At 41.7% G+C, this 25015-nt stretch overlaps 1 protein-coding gene across 1 annotated transcript in view; it reads left to right on the top strand.

Annotated features, from left to right (window-relative positions):
• The window catches only part of LOC145413801 (pancreatic triacylglycerol lipase-like), a 76914-nt gene extending 62084 nt beyond the window's left edge, over window positions 1-14830 (top strand). The window contains exons 5-9 of the mRNA XM_080283459.1: window positions 1135-1288; window positions 1631-1743; window positions 4543-4663; window positions 10511-10682; window positions 14651-14830. Of these exons, the coding sequence (XP_080139585.1) occupies window positions 1135-1288; window positions 1631-1743; window positions 4543-4663; window positions 10511-10682; window positions 14651-14717 (627 nt within the window). The 3' untranslated portion in view covers window positions 14718-14830. The remainder of the gene's footprint in view (window positions 1-1134; window positions 1289-1630; window positions 1744-4542; window positions 4664-10510; window positions 10683-14650) is intronic.
• The last annotated feature ends 10185 nt before the right edge of the window (window positions 14831-25015 follow it).

Raw genomic sequence — 25015 nt, 5'->3', positions numbered from 1 at the left:
GTCCGAAGTTAGAAAATTTGTTCCTAACTTTGGACACTTGAAAATGAAAAAAAAAAAGCACAAGTTTAGCTTGGCTAATTTTTTTAAATATATGGATTTAGTAGGTACTCTCCCTGGCTACCACATGACACCAACAGGAATAAAATTGCACCATTCTACAAGGAGTTATTCATTAAAACACATAAAAAATGTCCGAAGTTATGGCGTTTTACGGTAACAAATACTGTTAATCAGTTTGCTGCAAAACAGTCACTGTATTCCATTCAAGTTAATGTCATACAGTTTTGCTTAGTCATGATAAATGTCAGCAGCCAAGGGGTTAAATATCTTCACTTACTTTTTCATCATCATCATCATCATCATCATCATCACTACCCTTTCCAACTAATGAATAGAGTGGGAGGGTTCATATATAGCAAAAGGGTAAGTAGGAAAGCAATAGAACTACTCACTGTCCAATGAAATAGATCACATACCCATTCATTTATCACTCAAGCCTTCAAAATACAGTACCTAGGAAATACAAGTATTCATGCATTCATGCCTTCAAAGACTCATGCAACACACATCCATTCATCCAAAAATTCTGTGGACAGAGATCCATTCACCCATAATTCATATATGTCACCCCCCCCCCCTTTTGCTTTCATCAGGAGCATAGGGATATGACTAGGCTACTTTGTCATGATGTTTAAGGCAAGCGTGACCTGGCTCACTGACCCCTTTGTGATATGTGGGCATTAAACCCAAAAACTCAAACCATCCCTTGGATGTAAACTCTTACAGGTCCCATCTGGCTGCAGTGCCTTAACCCACTAGACCAGTATACTTCAATTTCAATATTTAATTACCACTCATTGTAGTAAATAGTTTCCTGGGATACGGGAAACTAGTTGGCATGTCACTTAGTGTGAGGTCATCTGAAGGTAGCACATATCAAGTAAGTGGATGGTAGGCTCTCTCAGTTATTCACACTTTCAAAATTCTTGGGACACACATATATTTATTACCACTTAAACCTTTGATATTTTCAGCTCCACCTTACAAGCAAACCACCCACAAAGCATTTTTCCTTTAGGCACTCACAAAAGCTGAATGTTCATTGTATTACAAACAACCCTACCACTCATCCAGACAGCCAACTACACAGCTGGCTTCATAGACTGGCTGGGCAGCATTGTTGGACTGCAGGCATCACAGGTGCACATCACTGGTCACTCTCTGGGCGCCCACACTGCTGGCCTTACTGGCAAGTACGTCACTTCAGGCATCATCGCCAGAGTTACAGGTATGACACTCATTCCCACTTCCCATCAGGTTTGCAGAGTTATGACAAACATTACCACTCCTTTAGCATTTAATCTCAAGGATGTCTTTATTTTATTCTGGCTAATTTGGCTGTCATTGCTTTCACTCATACAGTTGACTTCATCAGAAAAAAAAAAAAAAATGTAATGTTCATTCTTTTAGATTCCCAGTTATTCATCAGAGCTGATTCAGCAGGAAAACTACCTAATTTCAATACTAAAAATATAGTGATATACTTTGATGTATAAGTAAGAATATTGTACACTGCCACTTATACAGTAGATGTCTGGTGAGTGTGTCATATGTTTACTCTTATCTCTAGGCCTGGACCCAGCTGGACCCTTCTTTTACACCAAGTCTCCTGACCAACGTATTGACAAGTCTGATGCTGCTTTTGTTGACATCATGCATGCCAACTCTGGATCTATACTTGAGGTATGGTTACTCATAGATCATTTTATATGCAGTCTATGAAGAGCTGTATTGTAAAAAAAAAAAAAAAATTGACCCTTGTAGGACTTTTGTACTCAGTTGAGTACAATGTTAAGAAACCAATAGCACAAAGAATTAATATCCTCAAGTGAATTAGTCTGGTTAGTACTTGGATGGGTGACCGCCGGGGAACACCAGATGCTGTTGGCATCCCTACGTGTCAAGTGGGGTTGGTGGAGGATTAGTGCCCCTCCCTGTAAAACAATTAACTCTAAGCCCTTGGCCACCCCGTTTGGGATACATGGCGTCTGGCAATGAATGAATGAATGAAATGAATTAGTGCTTGAATTGTCTTCCATCCTTGTAAACTTTGTAAACACTTTATTTATGCCTTGAGGTTACATGGCTATTGCTTTCACTATTTGGCTTCAATGAAGCCTCAACCATCATTAAGACAGGGTCTATGTGTTGTCCCAGGGACTGGGAACCTGATGCCTAGGACCTCCTTCTCAAAACTGTCTACATATACGCATATTACTGTTGCTGATTGTTTACATTAAGTCAGCATAAATGAAAAAGTATGTGATGTAGATTATTTTGATGAACATAGTTGCAAAGACTATTTACTGTATACTGAAATATGAATTGTTGCTTTTGTTTTCTAAATAAGATAATATATACACTGTACTTTATATCAAAGTACTGTATCCACATACCCGGTATTCAATGAAGATACATAAATGGAATATCAAAGATAACTTTGAAAGTGATTATGGGTACTAAGAGAAGAGAAATTCGTTACAGTATGTGGTATAGAAGTAGAGATTGGAACATCACTCTGGCAAGAAAGAAGAGGAAATGTTAAAGTGAAAGAGATATTTGTGGAGAGTGTAGCCTGGCTGCATTTTTGCCACATGCCGTGTATCCTGTTTGGAAGTTTTCTGGAGACAGCAAGAGATTAACAGTGACAGTGATGAAAGTATTTTTTTATTACTCAACCTGGTGAGTAGAGTAAAAATGATTCCTCTGTGAAGATATGGGAGACAGAATGTCTTCCATATTTTGTATTCCCTAGATGTCAAAAAGGGACAAAGAAAGATATGGAAGAACAGGCCTAAATATGCCCCCACAGGAAGGATATTGTACTTGGGACTTTCTTCCCCCTCTGTTTAGTTTCAAAAGATAAGAACAGCTTTGTTACAGATTTTTCCATGATCATCATCATCATCATCATCATCATCTAATCCTGTGTTGCCCCATGAGGAGCATAGGAGCCTGGGGCAAGGAGAGTTGGTCCTGACATTTAAGATGAGAATGACCAGCTTCACTCATCCCTGAATGGCATTATGTGAGCAGTAAATCCCAACCACCCTTTGGATAGAAAACTGCACAGGCTCAATCCCATTGGAGCACCTTAATTGCCACCAGGCACCATAATTTGGTTATTTGGTTACCACCTAGCATAGTAAATGGTTTCCTGGTGTACAGGAAACCATTTGGCTTGTCACTCAGTGTAGAGTCGCCCATAGGCAGAAGATGAGGAACGAATGAAGGAAAGAAAGACAGCGGAGAGAGCATAAAGCCACTTGTAGGCAGAAGGAAGAGCAAAGAATGAAGGAAGTAAAGACAGAGGAGGAAGGAAGGAAGGAAGAGAGGAAAGGGCAGTCACCCGAGGGCAGCACTACGTCAAGTGAGTGGATGGTGAGTGCCCCCACCTACCACAGAGATTTTCCCATCAAAAGTAAAAATAGAAAACAGAAAAAAACAAAGTAAAAATGATGATTTAGCAAGGAAAAGATATTCATTAAATTTTTATTATTTACATCACCATTTTTCTAGGTGGGGGCACTCACTATCCATTCACTCAATGTAGTGCTGCTGTCGGGTGTCTGCCCTTTCCTTTCCTCCATCCTTCTTTCCTTCCATCTTCCTCTGTCTTTCATTCCTTCATTCTTTCCTTGTCCTTCTGCCTACGGGTAACTTTACACTCCCTTTTCTGTCTTTCTCTCCTTCATTCTTTCCTCTTCCTTCTGCCTGTGGGTGACTACACTGAGTGACAAGCCATATGGTTTCCTGTACACCAGGAAACCATTTGCTACGCTGGGTGGTAACCACGTAACCAAATTTTGGCGCCTGGTGGTTTAATGGGTAATTATTCCGCTCCAATCTGATTGAACCAGTGAGGGTTTATATACAAGGGGTGGTTGGGGCTGATTGCTCATGTAGTGCCGCTCAGGGATGAGTGAGGCTGGTCACTCTTATCTCAAATGTTGGGACCAACTGCCTAGCCCCGGGCTCCTATGCTCCTAATGAGGCAAAGTACAATTGGATGATGGATGGACCATTTTTCTCTAAAATGAATACATACACAGTAAAACCTCGGTATAACAGACTTCAATAGACCGAAATTTGCATTTATCGGTATCGAGGAGCTACTGGACTAAATTCTTATATACTGGAAAAAGTCTGATAAAGCCAAAAGCAATGCGGACTACCTGGCCATTTCAACTATGTTCACTGCAGTAAGGTAATTAAAAGACATGTTTATCAGTGTAACATATTATATACTGTATTATACTATTTGATTATTGTAGTTGAATGTATAATGCAGTACAGTACTGCAATGGTAGTGAAAACAGTTTAAAAACTGTTGGTGCAATCTGGAGTAATGTCTATTAGAAAAAGTCCAGGTATGCAGGGGGAAGTCTGGATGTCACTTTTATTGTAATTTCGCTTTTTTCGGAATGGCTTGGGCCCCAATTTGTCCATTATAGTGAGTTTTTCTGTACTGTATTTTGGCAGGGATGTATTGGTCTGTTCAAGCCTGTAGGCCATGTTGACTTCTACCCCAATGGTGGGAAACACCAGCCAGGCTGTGTCATCACACCTGAAAATGACATTGGTGATTGGCTGGACCTGTTTGGTGAGTATAGCACCCTTGTTCAAAATGTGGTAAGGTTGAAGGGGGGGGGGTTGCATGACCTCCCAAATACATTTTAGACCCATGGAAGTAGACTGTTCAGGAGAGTTCGGTGTGGGTCCTAATAAGACCCGTTAAATATGTTCATTGTTATTACAAGGACATTATTTATCTAAAGTATGTATTCAGTCATTGAATAAAAACATAGACTTTAGTATTTTCATTTTGAAAATATATAATAAGGAAACATAACAGTTCACATGCAACTGTTGCCAGTGCTCATCACATTGTGAAGAATTAGCAAACTGCCAAGTATGTAATATTGTTGGCCTTTAATATTTTCATCATCATCCAATCCTGTGGCACCCCATGAGGAGCATAGGAGTCCGGGGCTAGGCAAGTTGGTCCTGACATTTAAGGTGAGAGTGACCAGCCCCACTCATCCCCGAATGGCATTACGTGAGTAATAAACCCCTACCACCCTTTGGATACAAACCTGCACAGGCTTAATCTGATTGGAGTGCCTTAATTACCTACTAAACCACCAGGCACCATAATTTTGTTATTTGGTTACCACCCAGCATAGAAAATGGTTTCCTGGGATACAGGAAATCATTTGGCTTGTCACTCAGTGAAGAGTCACCCATAGGCAGAAGGAAGAGGAAAGAATGAAGGAAAAGAAGACAGAAGAGGAAGTGTAAAGTCACCTGTAGGCACAAGGAGGAGGAGGAATGAAGGAAACAAAGACAGAATAGAGAGGAAGGAAAAATGAAGGGAAGAAAGGAATGGGCAGACACCTGAGAACAGCACTACATCAAGTGAGTGGATGGTGTAGGAGAGAACAATTCACTAACAATTCACTGCTAGTGTTCATTACATTGTGAAATTTGAACAGTTGCTAAGTTCATAATATTGTCCCAGCACTTATCACATGATAATTTTTAGCTAATCTAGCTTCAGTCTGTGAAATATGGCAACATCTCATGTGCAAGAAAATTAGGAATTAAACTTTCCTAAAGCTTACTATTCTGGGGAAAGTGTGAAGATGACACATTGTTATCATACATGTTTAATGATGACAAAGTAAATTATATTTGGAATACTGCATTTGAACATTAGAAAATGGTTGGATATACTGTACATTATCCACTGGAAAGGGCCTCATATTGCTCAGATATTATAACTTATTTTTTTCCCACAGGGGGCTCACAGCACTCAGCTGTAAAGGCTTACTCTGTTTACCCCCCCTCCTCACAAGGTCACTACTTTTAAGGGTGATGACTCCCTCACTTCCAGTACAGTGTCCTATTTCGAACACTGTATAGTACAAGGAATCATGGGACATGTTTTCTGTTCAAGCTTATATCTTTATTCTGTGATCATTTTAATGAAGCTCTTTATTGCTTTATCATACCTAGTGTAAAATTTAAGCTCACCAACTGTAATTTAATTAATTAATATTCTATATAAATGCCTTATTAAATCTAATTAAGCTTAGGTTAAAATTAATAATAATTCTGAAAGGTTATTAAGGATACTGTGTGTAAATTATTAAGATAGTATGTTTAATTAAATCTGTGTTATCAGCTTGTCATGGACATTAAATACAGTACTGTGGTTTATGCTAAACATAGAGAACCTCTGTTTACCAATAAACCACAGCAGTGTGTGAAGAAAGAACTCTGCTACTAAACATCATCATAATTAGTCTATTGCCAGACGTCTTAATCCCGTAAGGGGTGGTCACAAACAGATTGCCTCCATAAAGCCCTGTCCCCCGTCATTCCACTGCCCTCCTCCCAGCTCACACCTTCCTCTCTCATATACCTCTCCATCCCTTCATCTCATCCTTGGCCTCCCCCTCCCTCTCTCCCCCCCGCACTTCATTCACATACACTCTCCTCATTAGTCTCTGGCTCTCCATCCTCTCCACATGGCCAAACCACCTCAGTGTATTTCTCCTAGCACTTTCTATGACATGCACATCCACACCACAATGCTCTTTCACTTTCTCATTTGTCAGTCTGTCTCTCCATGTACCTCCACATGCTCCTTTCAAATAACCCATTTCCACTGCTCTCACTCTTGACTTGTGTCCTTCCAGCAAGGTCCAAGCTTCATTTCCTTTCGTTAGAGTTGGTATCACAATACTTCCATGCAGTGATTTTTTTTACATCCATTCACACTTCCCTATTTCGTATCACTGCCTTCAAAAAACCAGCAGCCCCTCTTCTCTGTTGTACCCTTTCAAGCACTCTATCCCCCAAACTTCCATCCTTACTCATCACACTACCCAAGTACTTAAATGCACTCACATTTACCTTTTCCTTCTCGTCAAACCTCACTGTACATTCAGTGACTTCATTTCTCACGAAGACACTATAACATTACTTTTCCCTACATTCATCTTTAGATTCCATTTCTTACACACTCTCCCAAACTCATTCACCAAGCCTTGAAGTTTCCCTTTGTCCTCACATAACAATACAGTATCATCTGTAAACAACAGTATAGAAAGTTTCCAAATGCTGGCCTTGTTCATTAGGGCTGCTTCAACATCCACTGCCCTACCTTGTATCTCTTTAATAACCCCATCCATATACAGACTGAACAACCATGGAGACATGACACATCCCTGTTTCAGTCCAACATTCAGACAGAAAATTCACTCAGTTCACTATCCATATGCACTGCAGCCTTAGCACCCTCATACATACTCTTCACAGCATTCAGCAACTTCCCATTTACTCCAAATATTCTCAGTATTTTCCACATTCCTTGTCTATTGACTCTGTCATATGCCTTCTCCAAATCCATGAAGGCAGCATACAAATTCTTTCCCTTCACTAGAAACTTTTCCAGTATCGACCTAAGAATGAATATCTGATCTACACAAACTCTTCCTTTTCTAAAACCTCCCTGTTCTTCTCCAACTAATTCATCTGTCATTTCCCTCTGTCAGTAAGTATCCTCCCATATATTTTTCCTGTTACACCCAGAATACAGATTCTTCTATGATTACCACACACTTCTTTTCCCCCTTTTTCTTTGTACAAGGAAATAATTATACCTGACTTCCAATCCTCCGGGACCCTGCCTCCCTTCCAGGCCAATTTGCACAGCTTTGACATCCATCCTACTTCTGTCTCTCCCCCGTGCAGCAGCATTTCACCACACACCTCATCAATTCCTGGGGCTTTCTCAATTTTGACTTCCCTTACTGCTTCCATTACTTCCATCCTACTGATCTCTTCCTCCCCTCTCACCTCTCTCTCCTTCTCCCAGCCATTCCCCAACCACTTAAACTCACATTACTTTCATTCTCTGTTTAACAGTTCCTTAAAGTGTTCTCTCCATCTGCTCACTTTTTCTCCCTTTTCCACTAGCAATCTACTGTTTTTATCTTTCACTCCCCTCCTAACTTCTTATCACCCTGTCTACGAAGGGTGATCAGAAAGTAATGACAGTTCGTGCTATAACATGAAAACCTTGAATGATGGGAGGTAGGGGAGCAAGGAGAGTGCAGAGTTGTCTGTCCTTAAGAGTTTGAACTTGTCGCCGTATACCTGACTTTTCTTGTTTTATTGTTGTGAGTGAATGCTTCACTCTTGTTTTTGCTCTCTGGCCAGAAACATGGATTACTCGAAAGAAGGCTGCAGGTTCTACATTTTTACGAGGTGGAAACTGGGAAAGAAAGCAACAGAGATTCGAGGGGAATTATTACAAGTTTATCCAGACACTACTTCTTCCCTGGAAACTGTTTCCCGCTGGATTCGTGCTTTCACAGCAGGAAAAACTGAAATGAAAGATGAACAACGCTCTGGACGTCCCCGGACATCCGTGACCGAAGCAACAACTGTCCGTGCACGGTCCATCATTGACGAGGATCCAACTGTAACTCTTAGGTTCTTAGCCTTGGAGCTTGATATCAGTTATGGGAGTGCATATGACATCGTGCATGAACAATTACACCTGAGGAAGAAGTGTTGTCGATGGATACCCCATTTGTTGACTGATGAGCAAAAGGCTGAACGGGTGAGGATTTGTCGTGTCTGGCTTGCTGAATTTGAACCAAATGGTCCAAAACGGTTCTCAGATGTTGCTACTGGAGATGAGTGTTGGATTTCATTCTTCACAACCCGTGACAAGCAGTCAAACATGGTGTGGTTGAGCGATGAAGACCCTCGACCTCAGATTTTGAAGGAAGGATTTCGCAGCCGGAAGCGCCTTTTCACCATCTTTTTCAATTCTCAAGGACCAATATGCGTGGATGTGATGCCTGAAAAGTCCACACTCACAGCCCAATACTACACAGACCAGGTCCTTCCACAAGTCTTGGAACACAAGGCCAACACCGCACCAACCTGCCGTCGGTCTCGCCTTTTGCTGCACCACGACAATGCTGCACCCCACAAAGCTCGCCTCACTATGCAGTACCTGGAACAACAAGGTATGACTCTGCTCCCCCACCCACCCTACTCCCCTGACCTGGCTCCCTGTGACTTTTGGTTGTTTCCAAAAATTAAATCTGCCATCGCTGGGAAGCAATTTCATCGCATCCAAGACTTGGCACGGACCGTCAATTCAGAACTCCGAAGTATACCGTCTTCAGAGTACCACGCTTGCTTCATGAAGTGGAGAAAGAGAATGGAACGCTGCATAGAGGTTGGAGGGGAGTACTTTGAAGGAATGTGAGTCATAGTTTGATAGTTCTTCATGCTAATAAAAGTTTATGGACTCACTGTCATTTTTTTCTAATCACCCCTCGTAACTCTCTTTTCCTCCTCCCAGAGCATTTTCTTACATTCCCTCCATGTTACACTCAAATTCCTTCCAAATTCCTCATCCACTCTCTTCTTACTCTCTCTTACTAATCTTTTCACATCTCTCTTTCTCTCTGCATATAACTCTTTCTCTTCCATCTCCCAACTTCCTTCATGCCTCTGCTTCCTGTCCACTCATATGCATTCTATTTTTGCACCACAGCTTGTCTCACCTCTTCATTCCACCATGCTGTTCCTTGCACCTCTTTTTGTCTTCTCTTCACTCCACAAACCACCTCACATGCTGCACATCTTTCTTCTGTGAAAATCTTGCACATGCTTTCCACCCCTCCCATCTGCCCCAAATCATATTTACCCAGTTGCTTCTCCACTTTTCTCATATTCTGCCTTTTTTCCATCCTGTTGCAACCTTTCTACCCTCCATATATGGACTACTTTCTCCAGTCCTTCCCTTCTTCTGTTCCTCCATTGCACCTGAACCCTGACTTTCACCATCACCACTAAGTGGTGGTCAGAAAGTCCACTCCCCCAGCCTCTGTATGCTCTTGCATCCATTACATACTTTCTCATTCTCTCATCCACACACACATAATCAATCATTGCCTTCCATTCATTCAATTCATAACACCCACCCTTCTCATCGCTCGCCACGTATATCTGTGGATCATTTTGTGCCTAAAGTGGTTAGTGGCTATCACCAACCCCCTCCCCGCACAAGGGTACACTAAAGCATTGCCATTCTCATCCACTGCTGCAGGCACACCCTACTCCCCAACTACTCTGTCTACCATCACATTCCTACTTTTCCATTCATACCTAAATAATTTCACTCTTTTTATTACTGTATGAAAACACTGAAAAGTAGAACATACCCTAAGTAATACAGTACAGTATTATTTTGAAACAACTCAAGATTCAGAGGAGAAAAGAAGACAGTGATAGTATACCCACTGTCATCATCAGCCAGTTTTAGTTTACAGAAAGATCACTTTCAGCTACCAGGTAGCTAAATGCACTATGTGTTGTATTATTTATTGATCTCTTGTGTTACTGTTGTGTTGTGCAGGTGGGTGTAGTCATGCCCGGGCCACAGCAATGTGGGTTGAGAGTCTGGCTGCCTTACCTCCTGCTCCAGCCTTCACTTCGTGGCCATGCTCAGACTGGGATACATTCTTTGCTGGCAACTGTACCTCCTGTGGACTTGGCTGTCTCAACATGGGCTTCCATGTAGAACAAGGGTCAGTAATTCTGCTTTCAGTATGCTATACTGTATATGAGCAAAAAAAAAATACCATATCAGACTTAAACATAAAAATTTCATGTCAGATCACTTGCTAAAACCACCTCAAAGAAACTTGAATTACTGTACAGAGTCCGTACCTTCTTCACTGACAAGCAGTTAGCTATAATTTTCAAGAGTCATGTGCACTCTCAGCTTGAATATTGGTCACCCTTGTGGAATGGATGTGGAGAGGTTGCATTAAAACAACTAGACAAAATTCAGAACAAAGCTGTTGGAATTAATAATAACCTTGCTATTATAAACAAACTACCTCCCCTACAGGTAAGAAGGAATGTTGCCTCCCTTGCATTATTTTATGGATATTTTTATGGCAAATCCTCAGACAAAGTTGTGTCCATGGTGCCACCTCTCCATGCCTTCCCTCGTGCTACACAGGCAGCTGGTAGCGCTCATGACTGGAACATCACTCAGCCATATTGCAGAACTTCTGCCTATCAGAATTCTTTCATTCCCCAAACTGCATCTCTGGAACTTACTTCCCCAGAGTTGTTTCCCTCCAGACTTCAGCCTACAGCTGTTCAAGTCCAACTGTTACAGATATTTTATAAATGGAAGACACCAGTAATCTGGTACATGGATAATTGTTTTTTTTTATTAATTTGTTTTTTCTTCCTCTGTTCTATAAAAAAATAAAAAATAAAAATAAATCAGCTATCTGACTGCTCAGAATTACTGAGCTTACATACAATACAATACCAATACTGATATACAGTACAGTGATTAAAAAAAAAAATTGTATTGTCAAAACTTTTTCTGTCATTAGTGGATCATATTTTGTTAACTCTTCTTGTTGCATTCGGAATACCTGAAGATCCTCTCTGATTGAACAGACCTATGGCAGGGACAGTCAGTCAGCTCCACTGAGGAAGATTGTAGATTCTGAGTCCCTGGTAGAGTCTGCTGGTTTGTCGTTGTACTGCAGGTATGCTCAGTCAGAGCACATCATGAAGTGGCCCATCTAGTACTGTAATCCCTCATTTATCTGGACATGCAGTATCTGGACCTGTTCATTATTCAGATACTGGACCTTGGCTCTGTTAAACCATTATCCGAATTTACTTGCTATTATCCTGATGTAAAAGTCCCCATGAACTTTGGCCAGCCAGCCAACATGTTCAAACATTCGGTATTTTGGCTGCTGGGCTCAAGCTGTGAGTGGATAATAGGCTGTAACCCACAACCAGAGCTAAAATGTCTGTCTGCACCTGTACTGAATAGTCAAAGTCACGCACTGGTCTGATCACTCCTAACGAACCTCCAGCACCCAAGTAATTCAACTGTAACCCACAGGCGGTGTCAAAATGTCTGTATGCATCCCCACCAAATATCCAAAGTTGCTTGGCCACCGAGCTAAGTCTCCCAGGTGCCACCACGCATCAAACACAGACCACAAGCCACGAGTACATGTTCTGTGACAGCAGCCATCCGCCTCTCTACCGAATGTCCAAAGCCACTCGGTCACTGGGAGTTGTTTCTGAATGGCCACAACGTGTCTACCAGACCGCAAACCACAAGTAAACGTATGGTAAATGTAAAAGTGCCCGTCTGCCTCGTGACAGATGGGTGAAAGTCCTGCCCACAGCCTCTCTTCCCTCCTCCATACCCTCCCAGCTCCCCCCTCAGTCCCTCCCCTCCTTCATGCTGATAGCACTGACTCGTAAGTTTTTAATTTTTTTTGCAATTTATTCAAATACTATTGGTTGTATCAAAATCCTGAAGTTACTACAAGAAAGCTCATGAAATTCTGCATCTAGATGTATGCTTAACTCTAGGAAGGTGGTGACAGAATTTTGCACTAAGATGGTGGGAACTTACCTGAAGGTAAGTTTTACCCTTAACCACTATTTATTCTCACTGCATTTCTGTACTTTTACTCATCAGTTTTCTGTGTTTTTATTTGCTTATCTTATAGTATAAACACCAGCGATGATGATGGTGTTTATACCAATTGAACTAATTTCTGGTGGCATATTTGGCCATGGAATTTTTTTTTGTGGCCCAGGAGCTATCATTGGTGTTGGATAACTGATTTTCCAACTGTCCTAAGGTTTTTTGTGGATGTTTGTTTTTCATGCATTGTTTCCTTGGTGTATAGCATTAATGTGGATAATCCTGTGTGTGTTTTCATGTCTAAATATGGCAGATTGACCTGAAAAATGTGCCAAAATTAGGAGTACCATACATACAGTGGTGTATGGGTAGGGTGTTTTTTGGTTTTCAATGTTTTTTTTTTTTTTTATGGTTTTCTTGGTGTTTAGCATTATTTTGGATATTTCTATGTGTGTTTTGATGTCTAATTATGGCAGATTGACTTGAAAACAGTGCCAAAATTAGGAGCGGTACTGCATATACGAGTACAGTAGTGTACAGGTATATTATTTTTTAGTTTTCAGTTTTTTTTTTTTTTTCATGGTTTTCTTGGTGTTTAGCATTACTGTACTTTGGCTATTCCTATGTGTGTTTTGATGTCCAAATATTGCTGAATGACTGGAAAACACTGCCAAGTAAGCATAGGTACTGTACAAATAGGTTAGGTATAGGTTGGAGGTTGGGTATAGGTAGGGTCTGGGTATAGAAGTGGGATGTTGTTCATTATCCAGACATTGCCACTACCCGGACATGCCTTTGGCTCTGTTACGTCAGATAAATGAGGGATTACCGTGCAGATAAAAAAAGGTCTAAAATTACTGCAGCTAGTACTACTGTTTTCCATTGGCAGATGTTTCCCAAAGCTGTTTAAAGTCATCTGGTATTAGTCAGCATCATCATTGTCATTGTCGTTTTCATCGTGTTTCTCATGTAAAGATGAGATGAGATGGGATGATGTTAATTGGATGATATACATAAGTTGTTGGTGCTGTTGAGTAACCCTAGTCTGTCCAACTGAGCAGACCCATCAACCACAGGCAAGCAACCACCCCCACAGGGCCGTCCCATGCAGTGAACTGATGTTCCCTTGTGGCAGACAGTCAGGCGTGGGGAAGTGTGGAGGTTTGGTTTCAGATTAGACACTACATTTGCATCTCTCCACCCACTTAACAGGGGCAGCATAGTAAGCTCTACATCACCTGGTTTTTTGGTTATATGGCTACCACCCAGCATTGTAATGGTTTCCTAGGTTACAGGATACCATTAGGCTTGTCACTCAGTGTAGAGGCAACTGAAGTGGAAAGAAGAGTAATAAAAGTGAAGTGACAGATGGAAGAAATAAAATGAGAGGAGGACAGACATGGAAAAAGAATGATAAAGGAGAAAGGAGAAGCAGGCAGTATTGCATTTAGTGAGTAGATGATGATTGCCACCATTTACCACCAAAATACATAAAAGAAGGGGTTAAGAAATTTTATAGCATCTCAAAATCTGCTGGCCACTTACCATCCATGGATTATCATGACATTGCCTATGGAATCATACACCATGTTGCAGTATGATATTTTAACTGCCAGCTACTACTGCAGCAACAGAGACATGAATGAGATTCCAGCCCACTTAACTGGGCAGACTTTTCTTAGTTCCTCTTCTATCAGGTATTTTCTTGTCCTCTGGACCCTGCCTCATCCTGTCCTTTTGTGGAAAAAAGAGATATGGATGATGATGATGATGATGATGATGATGATGATAATGATAAGTATAATGGTGGTGGGAATCAGGGTTAAGATCATTTTTATGAGGAAGACGTTGATTAATACTGTACTGAATTTAGCATACAAACTATGCATTACATGATTTTGAGATTGAGTATTTAAATATTAGTACTGAACACCAAAGTAGTACCCAGTGCAAATACAGAATAATGAAACCAGGAGGACAGCCTGGCCAGAGACATGAAATAATTTTATGCTGTAACTCTTACTTTTTTACACTGAAATTTTGCTAACCTAATCCAATTATTTGTTTTCTTAGGTTAACTGGTTCATACTTCCTGCGAACCAACCCAACCTCCCCCTATGCTTTGGGGGACAATCAGTAACATCAGCCCCTGCCACCTCCACCACTTACACCACATACTGTACTGAACCTAGCCTCTTCCATCACTGTGAGTGTGATAGTAAGCTTTGACATGAATAATGTATACACGGACTGTACTGCATACTGATATACATAATATTGTCTTATGGCTTAGTTTCTCTGCCAGTACATGCACCTAGCTGTCTCCACTCAAAATCTGCATATTCACCGTCACAGATTTCTTTCATGTAAGGAAATAATTGGTACCGTGAAAACTCGTGGCCAGCCCGGCCCTGTGTGGCAATGTGTGCAGTATAGGATGTATGCGAAGAAAATCAGGCAGGGTTATCAAATTATTACTCACTGCAATTATTTGATATTGTCCACTTATATGGTACAACTAAGGCATATTATTACTGACCCTAATTTATGGCTCAACATTTGATTATGTCAGAATTACCTTGCAGATACTTGGACTACCTCAGAATTACCTTAAAAATGCCATTACCTTAAAATTACCTTAAAGGAGGCATGATTATGCTAATCTGAGGTAATTACCTTAAAAATGAGAGCCCTGGACTGAATGAGAGTGGTAGACAAGATGCCAACTATGCCAACTTGTATTTGTGAAGAAAAGTAAAATTCACTATTGGCAGTATTTATCACAATGGCATATAAAATTAGCAGTTTTATATGAATGTATTTGACTGCATTTGAAGCAAATATGGCAAATACAAGACTCAAATACAAATATGCAACTTTTAACATTCTCAAGTACAAATAAAATACAAAGATCGATTTTTGTGTATTTGCAAATACAAGTACGTATTTGACCCCATCCCTGTATAAGACACCTCATACAAGTCAGCTCGGGGCATGTGACCTCCCTCATATGAGTGGGGTTTCCAACAATGCACCACAAAGTTCTTACAATTTACAAAGATTCCAAGCTCATCATGCACTTGTTACGAGATAACCTGACACTTTGATCCTCAATTCACCTGATGAGGCGTGTCACCTAGCTAAACAGGATATTAAGCTAAATATCACTTCTCATTCCCACTCCTTAAGTTGAGCCCAGAAACATAGTAACAGCAGTTAATGTGAACAAAATTCATGCACTTGTTGATTCATTTACCATGGTGTTAGCACCCAAGGAAGACACAAACCTGTCTCAAGAAACTTTTTTTATTATAAAATTCAATGCAAGGCAGACAGTGGCTAACAAGAGAAAGATTAAATAAATTATCAAAAGTAACACCTCATGTTCAAGCTATGGGCTGTTTGACTAGCTGGAGACTCACCAAAGCTTAACAGGAGTAAGTCCCGCTCATGTAGTTGCCGGCTTCCCAGCAACTGGGAAGTTTCCGACAACAATAACTCTGTAAGTTGAGTGAGGCGAGCAAAAATATTTTATAGGTAGATGTGTAATACCATTTCCATGAAACTGATGTATTTTTAAAGTCATTTTGCACTGGTCGGTCGATTGGTTATATTGCCGCACCTCAGAATCTGTTTTGCCTTCCCCCCTGCCGTAGTCCATGAGTTAACAACATATTGATGAAGGCTGAGAATTAACAAAAATGTGTATAATGTGCTTTAGTTGCAATATTACAGTATGTTTAGAGATTGCTGACCAAGTTAGCGTGTGTACGTCTTTTCACTTGATCGCAGCTCACCGTGTGTCATGAGCTTTAGCCATTTCCCCCTTCTCAATTCCTATCCCAGCAGGGTCTCACCCCATGTCTTCCTTGATACCCATGTCTTCCTTTATATACCTCAGGGCAGGGACAGTCTTTCCTCCACATTCATACCTGTGACTCTACACAGCCATATTTAGTGGAGCTTCAATCACTTTCCAAGAGTTCTTTCATCACCCAACTGGTAGACACTCTTTCAATATGTCTGTACTATCCCTTCCCTTTATCCACACTACAATACTGTACCTTCCTCCCACAACTACTTTTTCCATTCCACAGCTCTCCTAAACCCTTCTGTACAGTGACATTTGATAAATTCCCTCTACCATCAGACAACTTTATTCAGTTTGGGGCAAACCTCTAATAATCCATACAGAGTTAATTAATTTGGACATTCTGCAATTCATAACGTTAAGTGCTGCAAATCATAGATGTGTGCTCTTATTATTATTATTTTTTTTTTTACACCATGTAAAACTATACATTTAGTGGAACAAACAGGGGGATAATACTTAGCATAAGAAATTTACCATGGACATTTTAGAACAGTAAGTAGAGCACATGAACTTAAGATTTAATAATTTTTCAATTGTTCTACAGCAGAGCATCTGGAATGTTATAAAAGACTGTACCTGCAAACACACACACACACACACACACACACACACACACACACACACACACACACACACACACACACACACACACACACACACACACACGTGTGCAAGTATTTGGAATGACAAACAAAGAGGTGGTGCAGGCAAAGAACTTTCATGTATTTAAAACTAGACTAAATAAATGTAGATATGGAGACAGGACAACACGAGCTCAGTTCAATTCCTGTATACTACACACACACACACACACACACACACGTAGTATTGGAAGTGAACAAAATATAAAACAAGAGGATAGAATGATTCAGCTGCTAGTTACCAAATTTTAAAATACTGTATAATAAAATCAATAACAGGTTCCCTGTTCAGTACCCTTCCATGAGGTTTAGGCATGGCTATGGACAATTGAAGGATTAACTAAGTGTCATAACTAACTGTAAAGTTACTTCCCAACAGTTGCTGGGAACTATGTATGTATCTATTGCCAGATGCCTCAATACCATAAGGGGTGACCACAGACAAATTGCCTCCAGGTCGTCATGTCCCCTGCCATTTCACTGCCTTCCCCCAGCCTACACCCCCCCTCACATATACCACTTCACTCCATCTCTCCACCTCATCCTTGGCCTCCTCCTCTCTCTCCCCCCTCCACCTCACTCACATACTTTCCTTGTCAGTCTCTCGCTCTCCATTTCCTCCATATGGCCAAACCACCTCAGTGTATTTCTCCTAACAATTTCTATCACATCCACACCCACACCACAATGCTCCTTCACTTCCTATTTGTCAGTCTCTCTCTCCATGTACACATACTCCTCTTAAATTACTCATTTCCACTGGTCTCACTCTTGACTTGTGCCCTTCCACCTTCCAACAACGTCCAAGCCTGACTGCCGTAAGTTAGAGTTGGTATCACAATACTGTAGTATCATGTGGCGAGTACTTCCATGCTCACTTCCCTAATTCTTATCACTGCTTTTAAAGAACCAGCAACCTTTCTTCCTTGTTGCACCTTTTCCCTAATTCTTATCACTGCTTTTAAAGAACCAGCAACCTTTCTTCCTTGTTGCACCTTTTCAAGCACTTCAGCCTCCAAACTCCCATCCTAACTCATCACACTACCCAAGTACTTCAATGCACCCACATTTTCCATTTCCTCATCATCCAGCCTCACTGTACATTCAGTGACTTCATTTCTCTCGAAGACCATATCTTTACTCTTCCCTAGATTCAGTTTTAGATTCTGTTTCTTACACACTCTCCCAAACTCATTCACTAGGCCTTGCAGTTCTCCTTCGTTTTCGCTTAAGGACACAGTAACATCCGCGAACAACAGTACAGGAAATTTCCATACGCTGCCTTGTCTCACTAGGGCTGCTCCATCATCCACTGCCCTACCTTGTACCTTTTTTATAACCCCATCCAGATACAGATTGAACACCTATGGAGACATGACACATCTCCGTTTCAATCCAATATTCAGACAGAAAAATGCACTCAGTTCACAACCTACACACACTGCAGCCTTAGCACCCTCATACAGTACATACTCATCATGGCATTCAACAACTTCCCATTTACTCCATATACAGCAATCCCTCCACTATTCGATGTAATAGAGCCAAAGATGTCCAGAAAGTGGTCCCGTCCGGAAAGTGGGCCCTAGCTTCCCGGACTTGTACTTATGGGCCCTAACCTACCCTGACTCAGAAAAACACCTATACAACTCCCTACTGGACATGCATAGCACCTATTTAAGACCCACTTCACACCAATAAGGGACATAAAAGACTGAAATAAATGCAAAAGAACCAGAGAATGAGGTTTGAGAGGTAAATATATACAATATTAAACATTCTGGGCACTTACAACAAGTCCCTGGCTCCTGGACTGGTTACTTATGGACCCTAACCTAGCCTAACTCAGAAAAACACCTCCCTACTGGACATGCATAGCACCTAAGACCCTATTCACACCAATAAGGGACATAAAAGAGTGAAATGAGGTTTGAGAGGTAAGTATGGAAAATACAGTACAGTATGAAACTTTCTGAGTACTTACAAGTCCCTGGCCATCTCGATGAATAACCCGCCTCCTCTCAGACTCTGACAGTTAAAAGGAGTACCTGAAGCACCTGCAGTACACTGTACATGAAATCTTGCATTGAACTTAGTCATTTGCACTCATAAATCCACTTTCTTAACACTACACACTCGTCTAATTTGCGCTTCATTGAACGTCAATAAAATTAGTGTTGCACTCTGCACCTAAGTCTTTGCACTCAGAATTCTAATTTCTTAACACTGTGCACTGTTTTTTTCACTGCACAACGCTGTAAATTCCTGTGTGGTCTAGTGGCGAGTTCTTGCTGTTTATTCACTATCAGAGTCTGAGAATAGCTGATGAAGGTGGCCTAGGGGTGCGTCGCTGGGATGTGGTGATGGACTACCCACTGCAGACGACTCTGAAGAGAGGCGCAAACTCACGTCCAGTGGAAACTCCACCGTGCCTGATGTGCTGGGCTGTGGCTCGGAGGATGACGGCCTGTCTTGGGGAGGCAATGGTGTTGAGCCAGGGCTGGGCACAGCGGGGGTCACGGGTCTGAAAAAGCTGTCAATGGTTGATTGACGCAAGGAACGACGATTTTGGCAATTAATGATGGAAAGCGCGCACTTCCTCCACAAGTCCCAAGGGCCCCATCTCCCTGTCGCAGTCCGGGTGTTCCAGGTAGTCGAGAACGAACTCCACGTGTTCCCGGAGCGTGGTCAGCTTGGGGATGGTTGGAGTAGTGTCACGCTGAGAGGAGTCCGCATCATCATCGCCATCCTCATCAGAATCAAGTTAGGTACTGACACCTGCAACTGAAGATGCGATCTTGATATCAGACATGGTCTGATACCCAGGATCGCCCTCGTCGTCGTCCAACCACTCACGCACTTCGTCCACATCAACATCGTCGCCATGCGCATGTAAACGTGCATGGAAGTCATCCACATCAAAACCTAGGAAATTGTGCTCCACATCCGTTCCGAGAAGCAGACGACACCAACTATTTTCTAGTCTTGACAGGGACTTCCATGCACTGGCCCAGTTGTAGATTGCAGACTTGATGTTGTAGTGGCGAATGTTTTCCAAAGTCTTGTCCCTCCCTGCGCTCGTCCTCGTCCTTGAGAACAACAATCACCTTGTCCAAAAACTTCCTTCAGTACAGCCTCTTCGTTGCCATGATCACTCCTTGGTCCATTGGTTGGATGAGAGCAGTCGTATTAGGTGGCATAAACATGCACCTAATGCACCCATTCTTAGCCACCAAGTCCTTGTCGCACGGGTGGGCAGGTGCATTATCCAAGAGAAGGAGGGCCTTTACCTGGTCGCGCGGGATTCCCAGTGTCTTCGTCTGGTAATTGATGACCTCCTTGATGAAATGGTGGTGGAACCAGTCTTTGAAGATCTGGGCAGTGAACCATACCTTCACAGAATGGTACCAAACGACAGGAAGGACATCCATCACCCCACGAAGACACCGAGGCTGCTTTGCATGGCCAACAATAACGGGCTTGAGCCGGTGCATGCCATTAGCATTGGCACAACACAAAGCAGATATCCGTTGCTTGCAGAGCTTGCAGCCAGGTACACGCTTCTCTGTTTCCTCGGCTAGAGTGTCCGTTGGCAAAGAGCGATAGAATAAACGTTTCGTCAGCATTGTAGACTTGACCGAGAGTGAGGCCCTCCCTGTCAATCAAGCCCTTCACCTTGTGCCGAAACTCCTCGTTGGCGTCCAAAGTTTCGCCATGAAACTTATGGTTGGTAAGGCAATGTCGTAACTTGAACACAAAGAGCCAACCTTCGGATGCCTTGAAGACTAGGGCGTCGTGAAGCCTTGCGAACTTCTCAGCAGCAGCCTTCAGCTCCGTGCCACGCACCAGCACAACAGCAGCACGTTCCTGTCGATACCAAATCAATGTGGAGCGGTCGACTTCACCATACCGGGAAGTAAACATCATCTTCCTCTCCACGTTGCTTTTGTTCTTCGACGAAAAGTCAGCCGTGTACTGCATGAGTTTGTCACGGGATTTCTTGATATCAAACAAAGTAGATCGGGCCAGGTTGAATTCACGGAGGATGCGTGAGGTTGACCATCCCGCGTCCACCTTCTCCAATATCTCCCTTTTCTTCTCCAGAGTCAAAACCACTCTCTTCCTCTTCTCAGGCGGTGGGGCCATCATCTTATACACTAACAAGAGGCAGGAGTGCAGCGCGAGAGCCTGCAGCAAGTAGGGCACCACCACAAAAGTGAGCACGTGGGCGGCCATGATGACGAGCGTGCACACACAAGAGAAGGGCGGTAAGTGGGAAGGATACAGGGGCGCTCTAGCTGACGGCGGCGGAACTACGCACCAAAACACAGCTGGTCTGCGCCGTGCCGAGTTCAAATTACAGGGGGGAGGGTCAGAGTTTTTTTGAATTTTTTGCAATTTTTGGGAATATTAAATCCCGGGACCAAAATGTCCGGTAAGTGGGGTGTCTGGAAAGTGGGCGTCTGGATAGTACAGAGATTGCTGTATTCCTAACACTTTCCACATTCCTTGTCTATCCACTCTGTAATATGCTTTCTCCAAATCCATGAAGGCCATTTACAGCTTCTTTCCCCTCTCTAGAAACTTTTCCACTAAAGACCTAAGGATGAATATTTGATCTACACTACCTCTTCCCTTCCTAAATCCTCCCTGTTCTTCTCAAATTAATTCCTCTTTTATTTCCCTAACTCATTCAATAAGTATCCTACCAAATACTTTTCCTATTACACTAAGAAAACAAATTCTCCTATGATTACCACACACTTCTTTTTCCCTTTGTCCAGGAGAATAATTATACTGTATCTGACTTCCAATTCTCTGGGACTCTTACCTCCTTTCAGGCCAATCTGCACATCTTCCATATTCATTCTACTATTATCTCCATGCTTCAACATTTCACCACACACTCCATCAGTTCCTGGAGCTTTCCCCATTCTGACTTCCTTCACCGCTTCCATCCTACTGATCTTTTCCTCCCTTCTCACTTCACTCCTTCTCCCAGCCACTTGTATTACTGTACTTTCATATTCTTCGTTTAACAGTTCCTTAAAGTGTTCTCTCCATCTGCTCACTTCTTCTCCCTTCTCCACTATCAATCTGCCATTTTATCTTTCACACCTCTATTAACTTCTCTATCACCTTGGGTACTGTTGGGAAAATGTAATTTAGGATAAGTAATAAGATTCATAAGTGTGCAATTCTCAGCTTGGACTTGATTATTTACTTGTTGGTAATTATCTGCCTCCAAAAGAGAACTGTTTACCAATTTACCAAGCTTGTAGCCTTATTTCGCTCACATCATAGTCAGTTACCACCTGGAACCAATGGTTGCCAATCATGTACAACTGTGCCAAATTTTACCTTTATAAAAAGTTATATATATATATATATATATATATATATATATATATATATATATATATATATAATAAATACTGTATGTTTAGACAGACAGATATATGAGGTATGTTCAGAAAGTATCTGACCTTAGGCTCTAAAAATATAAATAACTAACCTGCTGAGCCAGGACATTAATCCACCTCCAAGTAGGCCTCTTCTGACTTGACACACGTAGGCCAGCGTTCTTTCCACTGCCCGAGACATTTTTCAAAGTCGGTTTTCAGTATCTCTGGCAGGTGCTTTGTCACATTCGTCTTGATCTCTTTTCTCGTCTCAAATCGGGAACCCTTCAGTGAAGTTCCAAATTTAGAGAATAACCAAAAGTCAAGCAGAGCAATGTCTGGTGAGAAGGGTGCCTACCGGACCTGTGGGATGTTGGGCTTGACCAAAATTCCTGAATCAGTTGAAACGAATGGACAGGGGCATTATCATGGTCCATAGGAAAGTACAATGCATGTTGACAGTTTTGATGCCTTTTTTGACTACCGTGGTGTTGTGCATCACGAATACACATCAGAAGGTCAGCCTGTCAAGAAACATTATTACCTTGATGTTATCCATCATCTTTGTGACACAGTTCGGGAGAAAAGACCAGACCTTTGGAATGTGGTAAGTTGGAAGCTGCACCATGACAATGCCTCTGCCCATTCTTCTCAACTGCTTCATGAATTTTTGGCCAAGCACAGCATACTGCGTGTTCTGCAGGCCCCCAAATCACCAGACAAGGCCCTGTGTGAATTTTGGTTATTCCTGAAGCTCAAAACTCCACTGAAGGGTCCCTGATATAAGAGATCATGACGAATGTGACGAAGCACCTGCAAGAGATACCAAAAACTGACTTTGTAAAATGTTTCAGACAGGGGAAAGAACACTGGGTTTTGTATGTCAAGTCAAAAGGGGCCTACTTTGTGGAGGATTAGTGTCCTGGCTCAACAGGTTAGCTATTTATTTTTTTAGGGCCTAAGGTCGGATACTTTCTGAACAGACCTACAGACCTTGTGTGCCATACAAGTAAAGTCACAAACAAATGAGGAGTTGAAGTGTTAAAGCAGAATACACCTAGAAGTATCATTACAGGGGACGACAAGACAGAAAGAAGGATTTTGTGCAGTACTCTGTACTCATATTCATAATAACAGCACGAGTTAAGCTGAAAAAATAGGAGGAGAGGTTACTACTTAGGAAGAATGAGAGAATAATTCAGTGAAGTACAGGCAAACCCCGATTTACGATACCCCTAGATCCAAAACACTGGAATAGTGATGGAGGTAGAGATACCAACCTACCCTGCCTAATGATGGCTAAGCCCCGGTTTAATGATGGGTTTTATTTTTTTAAACCAATTTTGATGATATTTTAGACTTAAATTTTGTGTTTAGGTTGATTTATAAACTGTTTTTAGACTTCATGTGTTTTAGTCATAGGTGGAGTGAGCACTGTCATTTGGGGTACGAATTCTTGCTCATCAGACAAGGTACAAAACAGTAAGGACAGCTATAAGGCAGCTCAACAAAGAATATTTCATGTTTGACCACTGAACATCTAACCTATCATGGAATACACAATAATAATATTAAATAAATATTAATAATTATGAAAGCCTTAAAGAGTAAATACTTCATGCACTGTTGAAAACTGACATCGATAAATCATGTGTTTACATTCAGGCTGTTCATGGGAAAACACTTTGAAAATACAAAGGAACTTCTTAATAAATGTTGGAAAATAAGAGAGAAGAAATTAAAGGAGCTCAACAACCAGAACAGTAACTAAAACAGTATAAAGAGGGGCCAATGAAAAGGGTATCTCGATCACCATCGACTGCATTCCCCATCAAGACATCAATGATTCTCCGTCATGACAATTCGTACTTTGGATGATTTTGCATCATTCATACATTATTATTATGCATATCAGATGTTTATTCAACTGTCCCAGGACCATCTGATAGTGGGATTGTGTACAATGCTACTGTTTCTTTTCAACCGAGTTTGAATACGGGTCAGAGTTTGCATTCTCCAGTGACCTTTACTGGGTACAAGCGAGACAGGCACTGGTTTTAGGCTTAAGTTAGCTTCTTTCCCGGCTGTTAGGCCATTTAGAGTGGCTGTAAACTTGTCTTTGGACTCATTTGGGTGGGTTTAGGACTTGGTTGGGGGGAAACCCAATGCTCAAAAATGCATCCCTATACATGTTAAATCAGCCCCAATTTACTGTACCCTGCCTAGCGATGGGTTTTTACTTAACCAATTGCATTGTTAAACTGGGGTTTGCCTGTAATAACAAAATGGAGACAGAAAAAATATTGAGTGAAGATTAATCTTGTTGTTGTGGCCCCAGGCTCATCTGGAATGTAAACCTGTTGGACTGCTGGCAGAAGTTACCTCTCTCCGGCTGTCCACCATCCTTCTTTCTGGGGATAGAAAGGAAACTGAGGGACGTTTGTATCACTTGACAGTAGAACTGCCCAACTAGGGTATATAGGTGCCACTGCTTTAAGTCAGTGATCAGTAATAAACTGCA

Source organism: Coenobita brevimanus, chromosome 97, assembly GCF_032717465.1.
Source record: "Coenobita brevimanus isolate Jiangsu-jjx chromosome 97, ASM3271746v2, whole genome shotgun sequence".
In the NCBI taxonomy this organism is placed as follows: domain Eukaryota; kingdom Metazoa; phylum Arthropoda; class Malacostraca; order Decapoda; family Coenobitidae; genus Coenobita; species Coenobita brevimanus.
The sequence above is the reverse complement of the archived record's forward strand: the minus strand, read 5'-3'. Positions and strand labels throughout refer to the sequence as shown.